The sequence below is a fragment of the Lepidochelys olivacea genome (genome assembly GCF_965140295.1).
Source record: "Lepidochelys olivacea isolate rLepOli2 genome assembly, chromosome: 5".
Taxonomy (NCBI): domain Eukaryota; kingdom Metazoa; phylum Chordata; order Testudines; family Cheloniidae; genus Lepidochelys; species Lepidochelys olivacea.
Genome location: NC_140415.1, coordinates 35,330,001 through 35,349,569, shown reverse-complemented (window position 1 = coordinate 35,349,569; position 19,569 = coordinate 35,330,001). Strand labels below are relative to the sequence as shown.

Here is a 19,569-nt window from a genome sequence, read left to right as displayed (position 1 = left end):
TTACTCCTAAGATTCTCAAAAAGTCTTAAATTCATCTTATTCTTTCCCCAAGTTAAGATAAAATGTTGGAGGGCTTTTTCTTTTGGGGAGGAGGGGGGATGAAGGAGGGGAGGGAGAACTGTTGAGCTGCTGAGGAAGATCAGTTTAGTTGTTATGTGAGCAAAAAACACATTTTTCTGCTTCTGAGAAATTACTCAGATGCCAAACTCATAACTCAAAAGACAGGGAAGGGAGGTGGGTAACCACTTGGCACGTGGCCAATCCTTTCTCAACTTGTGCAACTGTTTCTGAAAGTAGCTGTACTATTACTGCTTTTCCAAGATGCACTGCAGGTAAAACTAAGGGCATGTCTACACAAACACCTACTTCATGGCAAACTGGGATGTAAATCTTCAGCGCTCCAGTGTGCCACGTACTAACTGCCTGGGTAGGCCTTGCTCTAATGGGCACTAAAAGTTCCCTAGGTCACACTGATGTACTGCTCATTCAAACCATAGAACATCAGTGTGCTCTAGGAAACAGAACACAGTAGCAGAGAGTCTACACAGTTAGTGCACTAGAGTACTATAGAATTACTGGGTGGCAAGCATGTGATTACGTACCTACGCCCTATCTAAGGTTCAGAATGAAAAGCCATCTCAACATTGTACACTCATTAGATCCTCTAGTGATGCCAGCAATTTCCAACTACAATTAGCTAATTTTTTAAGACTATATATAACTGAAAAGTTCTGCATTTCCATATCTATGTATTGTAAGTCTTTACTTTTTTCATATTAGATACAAAAGTCTGAAATAAAGTAGAGACCTGACTAGAAAGGCCTCTCACATAATTTATGCAAACCTACATTTAGAAATAAAACCACACTACAACTTATTTATCTGTACCTGTGTTGAAGTCTAATTTTGTCATCTGAAGGGCATAGGCTTCACAGTCTTTCTTACTGAAACTGAATATAATTACAGGCTGGAAATTCCTTTCCATGATCATCTTCACTATCTTAAATACATTTGATGGTCCTGCAAAGACAAAACATTATTTTAGAAATTACATTAGGAGAAAGTCTCTTAATCTAGACCAGTGGGTCCCAAACTTGTTCCGCCGCTTGTGCAGGGAAAGCCCCTGGCAGGCCGGGCCGGTTTGTTTACCTGCCACGTACGCGGGTTTGGCCGATCGCGGCTCCTAGTGGCCGCGGTTCGCTGCTCCAGGCCAACGGAAGCTGCTGGAAGCGGCAGCACAAGTTTGGGAACCACTGATCTAGACACATGCACTAACAGCATTCTTGTTTGCAGTTTTAAAATAACTTAATTCATCTTTGTATTATATAAGAACCACTTTAAAATACAAGGTTTCAAACTCACCTTTTGTTCCTCCTTTCCTGCCCTTCTGATCTCCTTTTGCTAAGTCACCTGCATCTCTAAGTACTTGCATTGCTGTGTTAAAGTTATCTTCTCTGAAATCGCCCTAGAAATTAATGTGACTTTTGTAAGCAATTTGACCTCTCAATTAAAACTTTATAATGGGCCAGAAATAAGACATTTTAAGTCAGAATACAAAGCAAAAAAAATTTGAAATTTATAAAAAAAGTACTTACACTACCATAAGTCAGCCTGTGACCCCTTTTATTGGGGGAATGTAGAAGCACATTTGCATGCAAGGATATGAATTTAGAGAGAAATTAACAAAGCAGCAGCATACTATGCTGCCTCTTTTTGGCTCTGTATTAGGATACTGACATAACTGCTGGACCTTGAATTATGAGTAGCCTGATTTGAGTCTAGTCCTTCTCCCAGTGACAATAGTTGCTATGAGTAGGGTCCTACCAAATTCACGGCCATGAAATCTGATCTCCACCATTGAAATCTGGCTGTTGTAGAGGAGACCAGATTTCACAGAGCTGAGTGGCCCAGAGAGTGGCAGCTGCTGGCTGGAAGTCCAGCTCTGAAGGCAGCACCTCTGACAGCAGCAGCGCACAAATGAGGGTGGCACGGTGTGGTATTGCTACACCCTTACTTCTGCGCTGCTGCTGGAGGCAGCCCTACCTTCAGAGCTAGGTGCCCAGCCAGCAGCTGTCCACCGGCTGCGCCCAGCTCTGAAGGTAACAATGCAGAAGTAAGGATGGCAATACTGCGACCCTCTCCCCCCACAATAGCCTTGTTACACACCTCCATAACCCCCTTTTGGTTCGGTATCCCGCCCCCCCATTACAACACCGTGAAATTTACCATTTAAATATCTGAAACTGTGAAATTTACAGTTTTTAAAATCCTATGATTGTGAAATTGACCAAAATGGACTATGAATTTGGTAGGGCCCTAGCTATGAGATATGTATTTTAAGATTTTGTATTTCTGGATCACGAGTCCTTTTTATTTTTGTTTTTTCACATGCAGGGGAGAAACAGTGTTGAAAAATAAGGAAACACTGCAGAGATAATCAAGTCTGCGCCTCAAGAGGGGGAAGTTCCTACTCAAACTCTTGAGCACCTCAATGTGGCACATCATACCCACCTGAATTTTGGGACACTAAATAAAATAATTGCTGTGTTCCATACCACTGTAATGTTTAACAGCAATCAGAGCACCATGGTCAGAAGGTTTTTTTTTTTTGTTTTTTAAATGAAATGAAAGAGAGAGCGAGAGAGATATTATCCCACATAGAGCTATTTTGTCTGTCAAGCAGGGTAGGATAGGTTGAATTAGTGGTCACAATTTTTGCCACAAGTTAATGGGAGGGAGGAAATTCAAAGCCAAATTTTAAAAAGGACAGTCTCATAATTATTGAAAGCACAGACAATAATCTTTCAAATAAACTGACTAGGTCTTACATTTTCATCAACCACAAGGTGGAGTCCATCCCCCCCTGCTGGGAAAATATAATGTTGCAGAGGAGTAGGTCGATAATCTGTGTAAATCACATGGCAAGGCTAGGAGGGGAGAAACAAAACAATTTACTTCATCACTATTATAAATATGGTATTTATTCAAACAATAATTATAACCCCTTGACCATTTAAAATATTTTAAATCCCAAAACAACAAAAGATTGTGATCAGTCACACTTCTCTTATTAGAGCACAATCAGGAATGCAAACCCATGTTTGCTTTAGAGGCTCATACATCACTGTCTGCACTGAGAGTTGTTGTGTGGCAGGTTAGGGTGTGACTCTACAGTGCACCAGCTTGTATATGGACACTGCTATAGTGCAGTCAAAGTCCCAGAGTAAACTCAGTGTACTATACCTTCAAGCAGCATTATTCTAAGGGCAAGCCTACACTGGCAGCGGTTTAACATGGCTTGTGTGGTCACGGCAGAGTGCTCTGAGAGATGTCTCCCAGTGCTCTAAAAAAACCCACCTCCACGAGGGGCGTAGCTCCCAACGCTGGTGCACTGACTACACTGGCGCTTTATAGCGCTGAAACTTTCTGTGCTCAGGGGGTGTGTTTTTTCACACCCCTGAACAAGAAAGTTGCAACGCTGTAAATTGCCAGCGTAGGCAAGCCCAGAGTGAGTCTGTCTCACTCATTCGCATGCAGGCACACACCCACGTTCACCCCCTTAACATGTCTCCATGGACACATGCACGGCCAGCCTCTCCCCCCCGGCGGTGATCTACTCTCAGCTGCCGGCTGCTCTAAGCAGACGCGCCCAGGCTGCCACGGAAGGGGCATGTGTTCCCCACAGATTTCTTTGCTCCCCCATTTTTCTGCAGGGTGCAGAATTCCCCCAGGATTAAGATTCAAACCCTGGCTTGCCATATAGTAACTTGCCATGTAGACAAGCTCTGATGGAAAGTTAGGCCTCAAACATATTATCCAAAAGAAGCTTTATATTGTACTACCAGCGTCTCTTGGGGAAGAAAAAAATAATACAAATACTTTGCAGGAACACACAATTACAAGCTCAGTGTAGAAGCCTCAATTATTGGAGGGATACAGCAGTAAATAAGTCTCACTCCAATTTAATGGTTACAAAAAAACCCTATGACTTGACTTAAATGCTGAGACCTACCAGAATATAAAAATGGAAACAAAGGTTAAAAATTCTTAATTTCATTTCCACTTACTGTTACACATTGCAAAGAAGCTTGCATTGTACCCCCGCCCCACACCAAAAAGCACACAAAGTATTCCTTTTACAAAAGATTAAAAGGTCATCCGATGAAGTGAGCTGTAGCTCACAAAAGCTTATGCTCAAATAAATTGGTTAGTCTCTAAAGTGCCACAAGTACTCCTTTTCTTTAAAAGGCCACTGTGAATTTAAAAATTTTATTTTACACCAATTTCCTTTCCTAGGTTACTATAACTGGATTATTGAAACTGAGTGTTTTTAAATCCAACTCATGTTTCACGATTTATGTTTTTTACATTTTTGTCCTCTAGACAAATAAAAAAAAAATCAGTAATTTTCTATTTTCTCTCATACACCCCCCCCAACACACACACAGAGTGTCTTTTTGTTCATGTTCTCTGTGCTGCATTGTCTGGGATGTAAACATTACAGGGGAATGTTTATTTGTTTAAAACAACTCCTGCCATTAGGATTTTAAATATATAAACATGTATATTGTTTTACAAAACAGTAGATTTGTTTTTAGATAAGTCAAAATTTTCTGCCAATTTTGAGTTGACAACATTTCTTTAATTGAAGCTGTAAAAGCACCACAATCTATCTAGGAATACAGTTCCCATATACTTGTCAGATACAGATTTTTTAAGATACAGATCTTGTGGATCACACCCCACTCAACAATGACTCCAGACCTGTTTATGAAGATGGCAAATCCATTCAGCAAACTGGCGGGCATTCGGAATAGTGGCAGAAAGAAACACATAGTGAACGTTGTCAGGTAGCAAAATAATGGTCTCCTCCCAAACCACACCACGTTCTGAAAACAGAAGATGCACATGGCAAATTATATGAAGGCCCCACAAACTCCTTCCACCCCCTACTCCCCTGAGCTCAGAAGCTGGAGTACAGAAATAGTACACAAAAATCAAAAGGAGGCTTCTTCCTTGCCAAAAGGAATACAGACAGTTATGCACAAGTCTTATTACACACACTAAACTAGTAGAAATCAAACTGAAGAACGCATGAAGAAAGATGACAGCTTATCAGCAGCAAAGACAAAAAAAAAATCAGAATTTTTTCCAAAGAAATGGTGAAGCAGACAGCAATATATCCCTACACAGTCTTTTCAAAAGCCCACTCCCAGAGGAATGGGGATGAAAAGAAAGTTCATTTTCCATGCTCATTCAAACCATGACCTCTCACCTGATGGAAACGCCAACATCTGTTTCTGTTCTATTTACAACTTTTATGTATTTGAAGAACTCTTGCACACAGCAAAAAAGTTAGATAACAATGTTAAAGGAATGTGGAATGGTGTGACAAAGTGCTGGGCAACAGCACCTATTGAGTTCCTGGGGCAAGCACTCTGGTCGCTGCAGCTCTAATTAATTATTCCAAGAGCAGACCTTATTAAGAAGAGCTGTGCCTAATTGATGAGCTAAGGAGGCTAATTAGGCAGATGATACAAAAGGCACGACAAGGAAGTAGGCTGGGGTGGGGAACCAGACAGACAGACACACTGCTTTTCCCTGAGGACTCCTCAGGACTTTTGGCGTAAGACTGTCCAGCATACAAGATGGTGGGAACCAACATTGTAAAGAAACCATACAGGTTGTTTTACCAACAAAAAGGTCTCTGAGCTGTTTGTGGACTTCAGCAGAGGCAGGAGCGAGCAGGCCATGCCAGAGATGGGGAAAAGAATATACTATTTATTTCATAGCAAATTTGTAAATACACCATACCTGCGTCTCTCATATAATGGATTTCATCAAATATAACCCAGGCAACTTCTCGCATAACCTCAGAACCTCTGTAGAGCATACTTCTCAAAATCTGAAGAAAATAAAAGAGCGTGAGTGATGCATGTAGCACTTTAACAGTAATTACTACTACTGAATGTACTCTGTTTTCAAGGATCTCCTTAAGAAAGTTTCACATAGAGATGTTTGGCTCATATTCATATAGTAATCATAGAACTGGAAAAAGACCTTGAGAGGTCATCTAATCCAGTCCCCTGCACTCAAGGCAGGACTAAGTATTATCTAGACCAGTGGCTCTCAAACTTTTTAACTGGTGACCGCTTTCACATAGCGAGCCTTTGAGTGTGAGCTCCCTTGTAAATTAAGAACACTTTTTTATATATTAACACCATTATAAACGCTGGAGGCAAAGCGGGGTTTGGGGTGGAGGTTGACAGCTCTTGACCCCCCATGAAATAACCTGATGAGCCCCTGAGCAGTAGCAACCCCCAGTTTGAGAAAGACCATTTCTGACAGGTGTTTGTCCAACCTGCTCTTAAAAATCCCCAATGATGGAGATTCCACAACCTCCCTAGACAATTTATTCCAGTGCTTAACCACTCTGACATTTAGGAAGTTTTTCCTAATGTCCAACCTAAATGGCCCTTGCTACAATTTAAGCCCATTGCTTCTTGTCCTATCCTAAGAGGTTAAGAACAACAATTTTTCTCCCTCCTCCTTGTAACAATCTTTTATGTACTTGAAAACTGTTATGTCCCCTCTCAGTCTTTTCTTCTCTAGACTAAACAAGCCCAATTTTTTCAATCTTCCCTCACTCAAGAGGTTATGTTTTCTAGACCTTTAATCATTTTTGTTGCTCTTCTCTGGACTTTCTCCAATTTGTCCACATCTTTCCTGAAATGTGGTGCCCAGAACTGGACACAATGCTCCAGTTGAGGCCTAAATCAGCACAGAGTAGAATGGAAGAATTACTTCTTGTGTCTTGCTCACAATACTCCTGCTAATACATCCCAGAATATTTGCTTTTTTTGCAACAGCATTACACTGTTGACTCATGTTTAGCTTGTGATCCACTAAGACCCCCAGATCCTTTTCCGCAGTACTCTTTCCTAAGCAGTCATTTCCCATTTTGTATGTGTGCAACTGATTGTTCCTTCTTAAGTGGAGTACTTTGCATTTGTCCTTATTGAATTTCATCCTATTTACTGCAGACCATTTCTTCAGCTTGTCCAGACCATTTTGAATTTTAATCCTATCCTCCAAAGTGCTTGCAACCCCTCCCAGCTTGGTATCGTCCGCAAACTTTAAACGTGTACTCTCTATGCCATTACCTAAATCATTGACGAAGATATTGAACAGAACCAGACCCAGAACCGATCCCTGCGGAACCCCACTTGTTATGCCCTTCCAGCATGACTGTGAACCACTGATAACTACTCTCTGGGAATGATTTTCCAACCAGCTTTGCACTCACCTTATAGTAGCTCCATCTAGGTTGTATTTCCCTAGTTTGTTTATGAGAAGGTCATGCGAGACAGTACCAAAAGCCTTACTAAAGTCAAGATATACCACATCTACCACTTCCCCCATCCATAAGGCTTGTTACCTGATGAAAGAAAGCTATCAGGTTGGTTTGACATGATTTGTTCTTGACAAATCCATGCTGACTGTTATTTATCACCTTATTATCTTCTAGGTGTTTGCAAATTGATTGCTTAATTATTTGCTCCATTATCTTTCTGGGTACAGAAGTTAAGCTGACTGGTCTGTAATTCCCCAAGTTGTTCTTACTTCCCTTTTTATAGATGGGCCCTTTTCCAGGCTTCTGAAATGTCTCCCGTCTTCCATGACTTTTCAAAGATAATTGCTAATGGCTCAGACATCTCCTCAGTCAGCTCCTTGAGTATTCTAGGATGGATTTCGTCAGGCCCCGGTGATTTGAAGATTTGAAGTAATTTCTGACTTGTTCTTTCCCTATTTTAGACTCTAATCCTACCTCATTTTCACTGGCATTCACTGTTAGACATCCACTCGCCACCAATTTTTTTGGTGAAAACCGAAACAAAGAAGTAATTGAGCACCTCTGCCATTTCATAGATACTAAGGTCAGAAGGGACCATTGTGATCATCTAGTCCGACCTCCTGCACAACACAGGCCACAGAATCTCACCCACCCGCTCCTGCGAAAAACCTCTCACCTATGTCTGAGCTACTGAAGTCCTCAAATCGTGGTTTAAAGACTTCAAGGAGCAGAGAATCCTTCAGCAAGTGACCTGAGCCCCATGCTACAGAGGAAGGCGAAAAACCTCCAGGGCCTCTTCCAATTTGCCCTGGAGGAAAATTCCTTCCCGACCCCAAATATGGTGATCAGCTAAACCCTGAGCATATGGGCAAGATTCACCAGCACGATACCCAGGAAAGAATTTTCTGTAGTAACTCAGATCCCACCCCATCAGGCCCATTTACCATGACTATTTAAAGATCAATTAATTACCAAAATCATGTTATCCCATCATACCATCTCCTCCATAAACTTATCGAGTTCCACATTTTCTGTTATTGTCTTTCCCCCCCTCATTGAGTAACGGGCCTACTCTGTCCTTGGTCTTCCTCTTGCTTCGAGTGTATTTGTAGAATGTTTTCTTGTTTCCTTTTATGTCCCTAACTAGTTTGTTCTTGTTTTGTGCTTGTGCTTTTCTAATTTTGGCCCTACATACTTGTGTTATTTGTTTATATTTATCCTTTGTAATCTGACCGAGTTTCCACTTTTTGTAGGATTCTTTTTTAAGTTTTAGATCATTGAAGATCTCCTGGTTAAGCCAGGGTGGTCTCTTCCACACTTCCTATCTTTCCCATGCAGTGGGGTAGTTTGCTCTTGTGCTTTTAATAATGTCTTCTTGAAAAACTACCAACAGTCTTCAATTGTTTTTCCCCTGAGACTTGCTTCCCATGGGATTTTACCTACAACTCCCTGAGTTTGCTAAAGTCTGCCTTCTTGAAATCCATTGTCTTTATTGTGCTATTCTCCCTCCTGCCATTCCTTAGAATTGTAAACTCTACCATTTCATGATCACTTTCACCCAAGTTGCCGTCCACTTTCAAATTCTCAACCAGTTCCTCCCAATTTGTCAAAATCAAATCTAGAACAGCCTCTCCCCCAGTAGCTTTCTCCACCTTCTGAAATAAAAAATGGTCTCCAATACATTCCAAGAACTTGTTGGATAATCTGTGCCGTGCTGTGTTATTTTCCTAACAGATGTTTGGGTAGTTGAAGTCCCCCCATCACCATCAAAGTCCTGTGCTTTTAATGATTTTGTTAGCTGTTTCAAAAAAAGCCTCATCCACCTCTTCTTCCCGGTTAGGTGGTCTGTAGTAGACCCCTAACCAGGATATCACCCTTGGTTTTAACCCCTTTTATCATTACCCAGAGACTTTCAACAAGTCTGTCTCTTATTTCTATCTCAACCTCAGTCCAAGTGTATACATTTTTAATATATAAGAGAACACCTCCTCCCTTTTTCCCCTGCCTGTCCTTCCTGAGCAAGCTGTAACCTTCTATACCAATATTCCAGTCATGCGTATTATCCCACCAAGTCTCCATGATGCCAACTAGGTCATAGTTGTGTTTATTTACCAGCATTTCAAGTTCTTCCTGCTTATTCCCCATACTTCTTGCATTAGTATACAGACATCTAAGATACCAATTTGATTTCTGCCCCCCTCAGTTCTGTCTCGTCTCTCCCTTATTTCTGCTGTAACAGCCCATGCCCCCCCACAAATTCCAACCCTTCTCCCAGGTCTCCATGTTTTTGACTTACCTGTGGGCTTTGGTCACCTGCCCCTGTTGAACCTAGTTTAAAGTCCTCCTCATAAATTAAGGTAATATGAAACCTTAATTTGCAATTAAAAAAACTACACATTTAGAGGTAGGTTATTAAAAAGAATATCAAATCTGTAGCAAGCTGCTCCTAGAAATAATTATAAAATACTCCTCACAATACATGCTAATCATCAAACTCAGCAACATGATTTGAACCTGTTCCCCCCGAGATATAGTGAAGGAACAAGGGGCTGAATTACCATTAAATTTCAGGACCAGTTCAGCTTAATGTTCTTTTAAACCTTCACTTACCCCAAAGATGCCACACAGGTAATTACTACGTTAAGGGGAAATCCTTTAAAGTCTAAGAGTTCTTCCCACTCAAGTTTCTCTCCTGAAAAATATTTACTTTTTTAAAGTGACTTCTGATTATTCCCTGAGTAAATGCATACAGTGAACTGCAGGTCTGTGTTCCACAGACTTCTAAGACAGAAACATTACAAAGACTTATTATCAATGCTGCCTTAGTCACAGTGGGGTGAGTCATAAGATCCTGAGGAACTGACACGCAAGCTAATGTAATATGTCAAAGCACTCTAATCTACTGATGCAGAGGATGAATGGAAGTAGCATTCCTTTTAAAAACTGATCCCCAAAAGCTATAAAAAAAACCTTGCTAACTTTAAGTGCCTCAGTCCTACCCAAATAAAAACTTAAAGTCCTCAACATCTAGGACAGTGTTTCCCGAACTGTGGGTTGTGACTAATGAAAGGGTGCCATAGGAGGATGAAGTGAGCTGTAGCTCACGAAAGCTTATGCTCAAATAAATTTGTTAGTCTCTAAGGTGCCACAAGTACTCCTTTTCTTATAGGAGGTCTTGAGACTCTTGCAGCTCCTGTCCCTCAGGGCTGCCTGGGGTTGGCTCTTTACTGCAGGTGTTGCAACCTGGCCTCTGGCACATGGGGTCACAACTCCACTCACTCAAAGTTGGGCTGGCCACCCCATTATCGGGGAACAGGGTCTAACCTGAGCAGCACTGCAACGTGACCCCATATGCCAGAGGCCAGGTCGCAACACCCAAAGTGGGAAACTGAGCCCAATCAGCTCCACGGGACAGGAGCCACAGGCGCTGCTGCTGCAGGATCAGTGCAGAGTGAGCTTGCTCTACAGCTCCCCCACTTGGGCCTCCCATCCCCCAGGGTCAGGAACTGACCTGCTTTAGCCACTTAACATATTGAGACTCCCCAACAGGTCCCTGGGGATGCATTAAGTAAGCCAAAAGGAGGTCATGGCATAAAAAAGTCTGGGAACCACTGATCTAGGATATGGACTCCTAATTTTCCCCAGGTGTTAAGAAATTTTGGAAAGACCATCTGGAGAGCAACAATCTAAGTCAGGTGGGAAATCAAGACACCATTTTTTATATAAGCCTGGACCACTTTATCACTGTGAAATATGGTGACAAGAAATCAGCTATTATCATATGCAACACTCACTCTTCTTACAGATGTAACTTATTGAAAATACTGTCTTTAATAACAGGTGGAATCTTCAAAGGTCTCAAAAAGAGACTCCATCAACCCTGTCAGCACCAGGTTGAAGTACCATTTTGCAATGGCCTTTCTGACTAATGGGAAGATTGACATTTCAGGAGTCTTGTGACTTGACTGAAAACAACAGAACTGTTAACTGACAGATATGGTGAGCGTACACACAATTGCACCTTCATAGAAAAACAGGAGAGGATGAGAAGCCACATTTAATAAACAACCTAGAAGAGAATATGGATACAGATTAGCTGCTCACAGAGAAAGAAATTTCAGAGCAGAGGGCTTTTTGGACTACAGTAAAATCTCTTGCACTTCCACAGAGCATGTCAGACCAAAATTAGTTAGCCTCCTGTGAACACACAACGAGGTCACTGAGATGTTCAGATATTCCTGAAAGAGCTGGTCTGACGACACCACTAATAGAAACAGAAGCTTCGCTAAAAGATCCATTCATCAGCAAAATCTAGACCAGTGTTTCAACCTCTTTGTGCGGGTGACGCTCTTTGGACTTAAAAAAAAAAAGTGTGACCCCCCTCTCCCGTCTACTTCAAAAAAAATTGCAACCCCTTACCCAGAGCTGAAGCATTTCACATCGCTGTCCGTTACCAAACAAAGTTTGAAGAGAGACAGCTCCATTTCTTGAGTCAGATCTACCACGGTCTAATTAAAGGACCATGCACATCATCTCAAACCTGAAAAAGTCAGGCACCAGCCCCACAAAGGCATTGTCTTCTGATAGAGTTGGTGGGAATGAGAAACCTCTTAACTGCTGAGGAAGACATGGAAGCTCTGCTGCCCACTGGCGCAAGCTTGAGATGTGAAGCCCTTACACAATAAGCAGTGATCTAGACTTCCCCAGGCAGAGGAAACAACAGGTATGTGAATCCACAGGGAAGCATGAGACATACTACTGAAGTAAAACCTTAGTGACTTGATTGGCCATGAGAAAAAAAGGTTGAAGGATCATACATATAGAATAAAAATGTAATGTGTAATGGGGCACACTACCTAATATTTACTAACTAGCTAAACTACAATTTAACAGTAAATATGGAAGCATTACCATTCATCTAGAGCTAACTAAGAAAAGGAAGAAACTGTAATGTTTGGGGCCACATTGCCCTTTTACAATCTGGTTCCAAAAATTCATACTTAGAAAGCAGCCCTAACAGGCTCTTCTTTCCAGAAGATTCCTGAGGCACCAGAAAACCTAGGACGCATCTCAAAAATGTAAACATACAGCGGTCATTTCAAAATAGTTCATTCCCCCCCACACAATAATCACAAGGCAGGGGAGAATGTGAGGGCAGAGGGAACTTAAAATGTTGTGGTATTTTTAACGTAATTCACCCAGTATAGTCTTTGTTGGAAATCTTTCTGTTTCAGCCATTCTCAACAGCATGGGCCAAAAGTACTCCAACAGAGACAAAAAGGAACAGCAAAAGGACTAAGTACTACCTACTTAAACATACCTCTGTTGTCATTACAAGACAAGAAGCTGTAGGATTAATGGTGACATCCCCAGTCATCAAACCAACATCCTGAAATTCTTCATACATCTCACGATACTTCTGGTTACTCAGAGCTTTAATAGGACTAGTAAATATCACACGCTGTTTCTCCCTCAGAGCCAAGGCAATCGCATACCTACAATATAATATTAAATACATGTGAGACATTTACACCTTTCTACCCTTCCATGAAAAGTAAAAATCTAACACAGAAGACTGGTAACAAAATAGGAAGCCTTTCACCTGTTGGTTACCAGCTTCAATTTAATCCAAGCTGGTAGAACTTATATATCATTGCACAGAGACTCTGTAAGTTACACTTGGCAAATTAGATTTGTTAAATAAATTAAAGTAGTGACTGTGACAGGTTATCCCCCACTCCACGGTGCCACCTGATATACTGGGGTACCACTGAGATCGCCTGTTCCACCAGTCTGGGCTCCCTTACACTGACCTGCTGAGCCAGGCCCTCAAGCCTCCTCCAGCACACACAGGTAGGGACACACCCAGATGCAGAAAGACACAGACACTGAGATCAACTCTGCATGGAAAAACTCAGGTAGGGAATTGTCCAGCACTCAAGTGCACACGTCCTCCAGAATGTAAACCCAAAATTCTATTGTCTTGCGCTGCACAGGGAACTGTACAGCTTAAGCTAATTGAAATTTGCCTCCTCCCTCAATGTGGAGGAAGATATGCACAGCTTTTGCCCCCCCCCCCCAGTTATGAATTTCACAAAATTGTTTCAGAGAAAACAAAGCCAAGTTGATTAACTACAAAGGTAGATTTTAAGCGATTAAAAGGAACAGCAAACAGATCAAAGCAGATTACTGAACAAATAAAACACACACCAAAGCTAAGCTTAATACACTAAAGAAACTGGTTACAAGCTGTGTTCCCTGTAAGCTGCACGCTTGGGCGGCCACCCAGCTCATTAGCAGAGCGCATACTACCAGCAGCATGTGCTCTGTCCTACAGCTGTTCCTGGGACCCTCCTGCTGTGTGGGGGCGGGGGGGGGGGAGGAGAGAGAGAGAAGAGGGAAGGGGAGGAGGGTGCTGATCTGAGGGTGTCCCCCTCTCCCCACCCCTGTACCCCATCTCCACAGAGCAGGGGAGAGGGGTCACAGCCTGGCTCAGGACTGAGTCAGGACTCAGAGCTGCTGCAGTGATTGGTGAGTGCCTTTCTTAAAGAGACAGTGCACTGTTTCTGAGATTTCCCCAGCAGCCAGTTCAGAGTCTCTCTCTCCACTCTGTCACACACATGGTCTCTGTCACACACACGCTGTGCCACACACATGCACGCATACGCTCTCTCTTTCACACTCACCTCCCAACCCATACTTGTATTATTGTTGTTACTTCTTGGTACTTCCTGCAATGCACACATATTGTCTGTAATTTTATTCTTTCAAACTGTTATTTTAGTGTTTTGGCTGATCTATGCATTTCATAATTTCTATTTCTCTTACACTTAAATTTAATTCTTTGAGTAGTGAGTCCTAAAATGCCTAACCTGTCTGGGCTGAAATAATCATCCCTATGGTAACTTTTTAAAAATATATATTATATCTAGGTTTTGTGCTTCTACTGGTATGGCGTACATTTCTCGGTGCACATAACTAAATTTATTCCACACATGGATGGAAAAAATTAGAGGGAACGTTTGTTACGAGCAGTAATTCACCCTAAATGTTGTTTTAGGCACTTCTTTCACAGGCCAGCCACCTTTTCCAGCCTGGGCTCAGCTCTTCTCCCACCCTTTTGTCTTTGTTTCTTCGGCCTTGTCTACCCTGACAAGTTTCTGCGCAGTAAAGCAGCTTTCTGCATTGTTACTCCCGAAGCATACACATGGCCAAGCCACTTAGTGTGCAGAAAATGTGCAGTTGCAATGCTGTTTAAAAAAAAACCCCACACCACCCTGACAAAAGGCGCACAGCTTTCTGCACCAGGGCTACAGCGCAGCGGTGCCAGTGTGGACACCCTGGTCAATGACAGTGCTGAAACTGGCCTCCAGGAGGTGTCCCATAATACCTGTTCTTGCCTCTCTGGTCATCAGTTTGAACTCTACTGCCCTGCCCTGAGGTGACCAACCGTCATCCCCACCACGTAAATTCCTTTGGAATTTTGAAAGTCCCCTTCCTGTTTGCTTGGTGATGCGTGCAGCGATCTCAGCGCATCTTTCCAGGTGGACGTGCCTGCTCCACGTACCAGGCGATCCCCAGCTTGGAGCAATGCAGAGCTGCTGGACCTCATCAGCATTTGGGGAGAGGAGGTTGTCCAGTCCTAGCTGCGCTCCAGCCGTAGGAATTATGATACCTATGGACAGATTTCACGATGCATGACAGAAAGGGGCCATGACCAGGACACACTGCAGTGCAGGTCAAAGTGAATTAGCTGTGGAACGCTTACCACAAGGCGCGGGAGGCAAACCACTGCTCTGGTGCTGCGCCCCCGAGCTGCTGGTTCTACAAAGAGCTGGACGTGATACTCGGTGGTGACCCCACCTCCATTGTGAAGACCACTGTGGATACTTCAGTGGCTCACGTGCCAGTCGAGAGTGGACTGAGCCAGGAGAAGGAAATCTTGGATGAGGATGTGGAGGGGGACCCAGAGGCAGAGGACGACTTGCAGGTCAGAGATGCATGCAGCCAGGAGCTCTTTTCTACCCCGCAAGAGACTAGCCAGTCATAGCTGTCAGCTCATGGCGAAGCACAAACAAGAAAGGAAGCCCCTGGTAAGTGGATTTGATTTTGGGAATCACTGAAGCGAGATTTTGGGGGAGATTTGGAGAGTTGCAGAAAGCAGGCTTGTGTCCGTATGATGTGTGTATCACCACATGCCTTGTCTAAGCGGCGGAACAGACTGTTCATTGACTCTCTCACTTCATGTGAATCTGCCTCAGATCTCCAGGAAACTCTCATGGAGATACTGGGCAATCTGCTGCTGCAGCTTCTTTGGCAGAGCTGCTTTGTTTCTTGCCCCACGAATGGTAACTTTCCCACACCACTCTGCCATCACTGGGGGTAGGGGGACGGATGGACGGACCATTGCTGCACACAAGCAAGCCACATAAGGGCCAGAGCAGAAGCTGCAGTCTTGGAGAAGACCCTCCCTTGATTCCCTGTTCACCCTCAGCAGCGAGAGATCTTCCATAATGAACAAAGCCTGCAGAAAATGTGGGGACAGGAATGATTATAGACCCCCCCCCCTACAGTGCTGGCTCTCCCCAAGAGCCATGTGCCCAGTGAACAGTAGGGTCTGGGAACAATGATTTACCCTGCTCCTGTGGCTACTCACCATTTTGGGGGTCTTGTGGCTCATGTGTGATTGCCTGGGGTCAGCCAGTAGATGTTTCCAGCAGTCATCCCGGGCGGGGATTTAGTGAAGAACGAACCCCGATTAACTTATTTCCCTGCCTTAAATAGGATTTACATATGGCACGAATCCTTTGTTTCCCAGTTTGATCCCCACCCCCTATTAGTAGAAAAATACTAGTAGTCCAAGATGAAGTTCAATACCAGGTGACATGATCACATGATCCTGTAGTGTCACAGCAACCTGAGTCAAAGACCATTTGAAGCATCGCAGGAAAATGGGAGATTAGCATCTTCAAAGCCAGACTGATTGCATTTTGTCTGGTGAGCCTTCCCCAGGTTCAAACGCTTTTGTAATTGATACATAGTCAATATTCCTAACTGTAGATACAAAAATGGTACGTGCATACAAATAGGATAATCACATTAAGCAAATCATAACCTTTTCAATGATACCTCACGTGACTTATCTTGCACAAAGAACATTAGTTATGCCATATTCATATCATAACAATATTTCTATGAAGAATATGGGGTGTAGTGTCACAGTGAAATATTACAGAAGATATTATCAGAAAAAAATTGAGAGAAACCATTGAATGTGAACAAAGGCCAAGCTACTGTTTTATCTCAAGAGGTGCTCTCTCCAGTTAAGGGGAGAAGCCTCTTATTCCCAAATGAAAGCACAGGGGAAAATTTATAGAACTCCTTCCCATGCCCTTATACACATTCTGTGGTTAAATAGCAGACATCAGCCTACAAAGAAGACAAACCATTACCTCTCAACAAAAAACAAACAAAATAAAAATCAACTATTTGACTATGAATTACAGCCTAGAGGGAGAAAACATAACTGGCGATTTTCTAAAATCAGTCAACCTGTGGAACTTGTTGCCAGGGAATGTTATGCAGGCCAAAACTGTAACAGGGTTCAAAAAAAAATTAGATAAGTTCATGTTGGATAGGTTCATCTATGGTGTCAAGGTTCCTCCCCCACTCTGAACTCTAGGGTGCAGATGTGGGGACCTGCATGAAAAACCTCCTAAGCTTATCTTTACCAGCTTAGGTCAAAACTTCCCCAAGGTACAAAATATTCCACCCTTTGTCTTTGGATTGGCCGCTACCACCACCAAACTAATACTGGTTACTGGAGAAGAGCTGTTTGGACGCGTCTTTCCCCCCAAAATACTTCCCAAAACCTTGCACCCCACTTCCTGGACAAGGTTTGGAAAAAGCCTCACCAATTTGCCTAGGTGACTACAGACCCAGACCCTTGGATCTTAAGAACAATGAACAATCCTCCCAACACTTGCACCCCCGCTTTCCTGGGAAATGTTGGATAAAAAGCCTCACCAATTTGCATAGGTGACCACAGACCCAAACCCTTGGATCTGAGAACAATGAAAAAGCATTCAGTTTTCTTACAAGAAGACTTTTAATAAAAATAGAAGTAAATAGAAATAAAGAAATCCCTCCCTCCTCCCAGCTTTTGAAAGTATCTTGTCTCCTCATTGGTCATTTTGGTCAGGTGCCAGCGGGGTTACCTTTAGCTTCTTAACCCTTTACAGGTGAGAGGAGTTTTCCCCTGGCCAGGAGGGATTTCAAAGGGGTTTACGCTTCCCTTTACATTTATGACATATGGCTATTAGCCAAGATGGTCAGGCATGCAACTCCATGGTCCGGGCATCCCTAGCCTCTGACTGCCAGAAGCTGGGAGTGGACAACATGGGATGGATCACTCAATTATTGCCAGTTCTGTTCCCTCTGAAGCACCTGGCATTGACCACTGTGGGAAGACAGGATAGGATATTGAGCTAGATGAATCATTGGTCTGACCCAGTATGGCTGTTCTTATGTTCATTCTACATAAAAAACATCAACAGAAGCAGACTGTTTCAAAAATAAAAAATAAATTTAAAAAATCAAGTCTAAAAGTGGAGAAATCCTCCACCACTGTCACTTGCTAAGCACGATGAAGAAAATAACTTTTGTTTTACATTTTAACACACATCTGAGTGGTCAAAATATTTGTAAATCATTAAGTCACACCTTACTACTGGCAACAGACTACTTTAGAAAGTGTGACTGATGCTACAGAACTTTTAAAAGTTTTCCTCTTGAGTCTGATACATAATTCAGCAGAACTAACAGGGGAAACGCCACACTATTCACTCTTACAAAAATCTATCACAAAATTACTTACTCTGCACACACAGTTTTGCCAGCTGATGTATGAGCTGACACTAAAACAGACTGATTGTTATCCACACAAAGAATGGCTTCTCTTTGAAAAGCATCAAGAATGAATGGATATTCCTAAAAAGAAAAAAAAAATGCATTTAAAAGCAACATACTTTATAGCTTAAATTTTGTTGTTTTCCAGACCGACCTAATGAGCAAATTCAGCCTCAAGCAAAATTTATGACTAGTTACCATCTCATTCCACTTGAAAATAGTATTTTATAATAGTTTTTTTATTTAGATTTTGGATTAACTTACTCTGACAGTTAAGTTTGCGAGTCTCAGCCAGATCCGTAACTGTTGTAAAATGGCAAATCTAGGCCTTTATATGTTTAGATTTTGTATGGCGTCTATTACAAAAATAAAAGAAGAACAAACCCACAGTTTATACCACTGGAGCCACTGAATGATGCTGCCAAATGGGTGATGGAAACCAAATCAGAGCAATCTCTCCATCTAGCTCTAACTAAAATTACATTAAAGACAAACATTAATCTACTCATTCAGTGCAGAGACCACTTTTTAAAGATTTCCCTTTACTTCACTGCTGCTGATAGGGCCCGTTTATCTCCATTTATCTACTTATAGCCTACAGGCTATAAATCTGTATTTTTTTTTTCTTTTAAATCTATCACACACCTTTGAAGCTTTTCCAGTTCTTGGCTTGAGGGCTATGAAGTCTTCATTTGCAGGAAGTGCAACCTAACAAAAACAGAAAAAAACACCAAGTTTTAGAATGCTTTGTGTTCAAGGTGATTCTTAATTACAATGCAGCCACTCTGACTCAAACTACTATTCAATTAGTACTATCAAGCTAAACAGAGTGGGTCAGGACTCAGGAGACAAACAAAACACAGGAATTTACTTTTGACTTTTCAACTTCTATAACACTGCTTCTTATGTTTTGACATGTCAAATGTTCCCTCTTCTTCAAACCCATCTTTTCAAGCAATCACTAATAAATTCCATTCCCTCCTTTTCCTGGTGTATTATCTACTGTTTTGTCTTGTCTTAGATTGTTAGAAATTCAGGATAAGGAATGTTGCAATATATGACTGTAAATGACTGTTTACTACTCCTAAGGAAAATCTGCATCAAAAAATTTAGAATTCTGCACACAATATTTTAATATTATGCATATTATTAGTCAAAGTAACACAATATAATCACAACCGTTTCAATTATTTTGGCAGTGTATTTCAAAATACCTGTCAGCAAGTATGTCTGTAACAATACAGACAACAAAAAAGATTCAGGAAATGTTTTTTTGATAAATAGATTCCTTACAAGGCATATTAATA

The 19,569-nt window shown here is 42.0% G+C and overlaps 1 protein-coding gene across 1 annotated transcript in view; it reads right to left on the bottom strand.

Annotated features, from left to right (window-relative positions):
* MTREX (Mtr4 exosome RNA helicase) overlaps nt 1-19,569 on the bottom strand; it is a 100,831-nt gene that overhangs the window by 72,137 nt on the left and 9,125 nt on the right. The window contains exons 4-11 of the mRNA XM_084629347.1: nt 18,908-18,970; nt 18,231-18,343; nt 12,675-12,849; nt 5,815-5,905; nt 4,765-4,889; nt 2,829-2,927; nt 1,363-1,465; nt 889-1,020 (exon numbers count right to left, since the gene is read on the bottom strand). Of these exons, the coding sequence (XP_084485473.1) occupies nt 889-1,020; nt 1,363-1,465; nt 2,829-2,927; nt 4,765-4,889; nt 5,815-5,905; nt 12,675-12,849; nt 18,231-18,343; nt 18,908-18,970 (901 nt within the window). The remainder of the gene's footprint in view (nt 1-888; nt 1,021-1,362; nt 1,466-2,828; nt 2,928-4,764; nt 4,890-5,814; nt 5,906-12,674; nt 12,850-18,230; nt 18,344-18,907; nt 18,971-19,569) is intronic.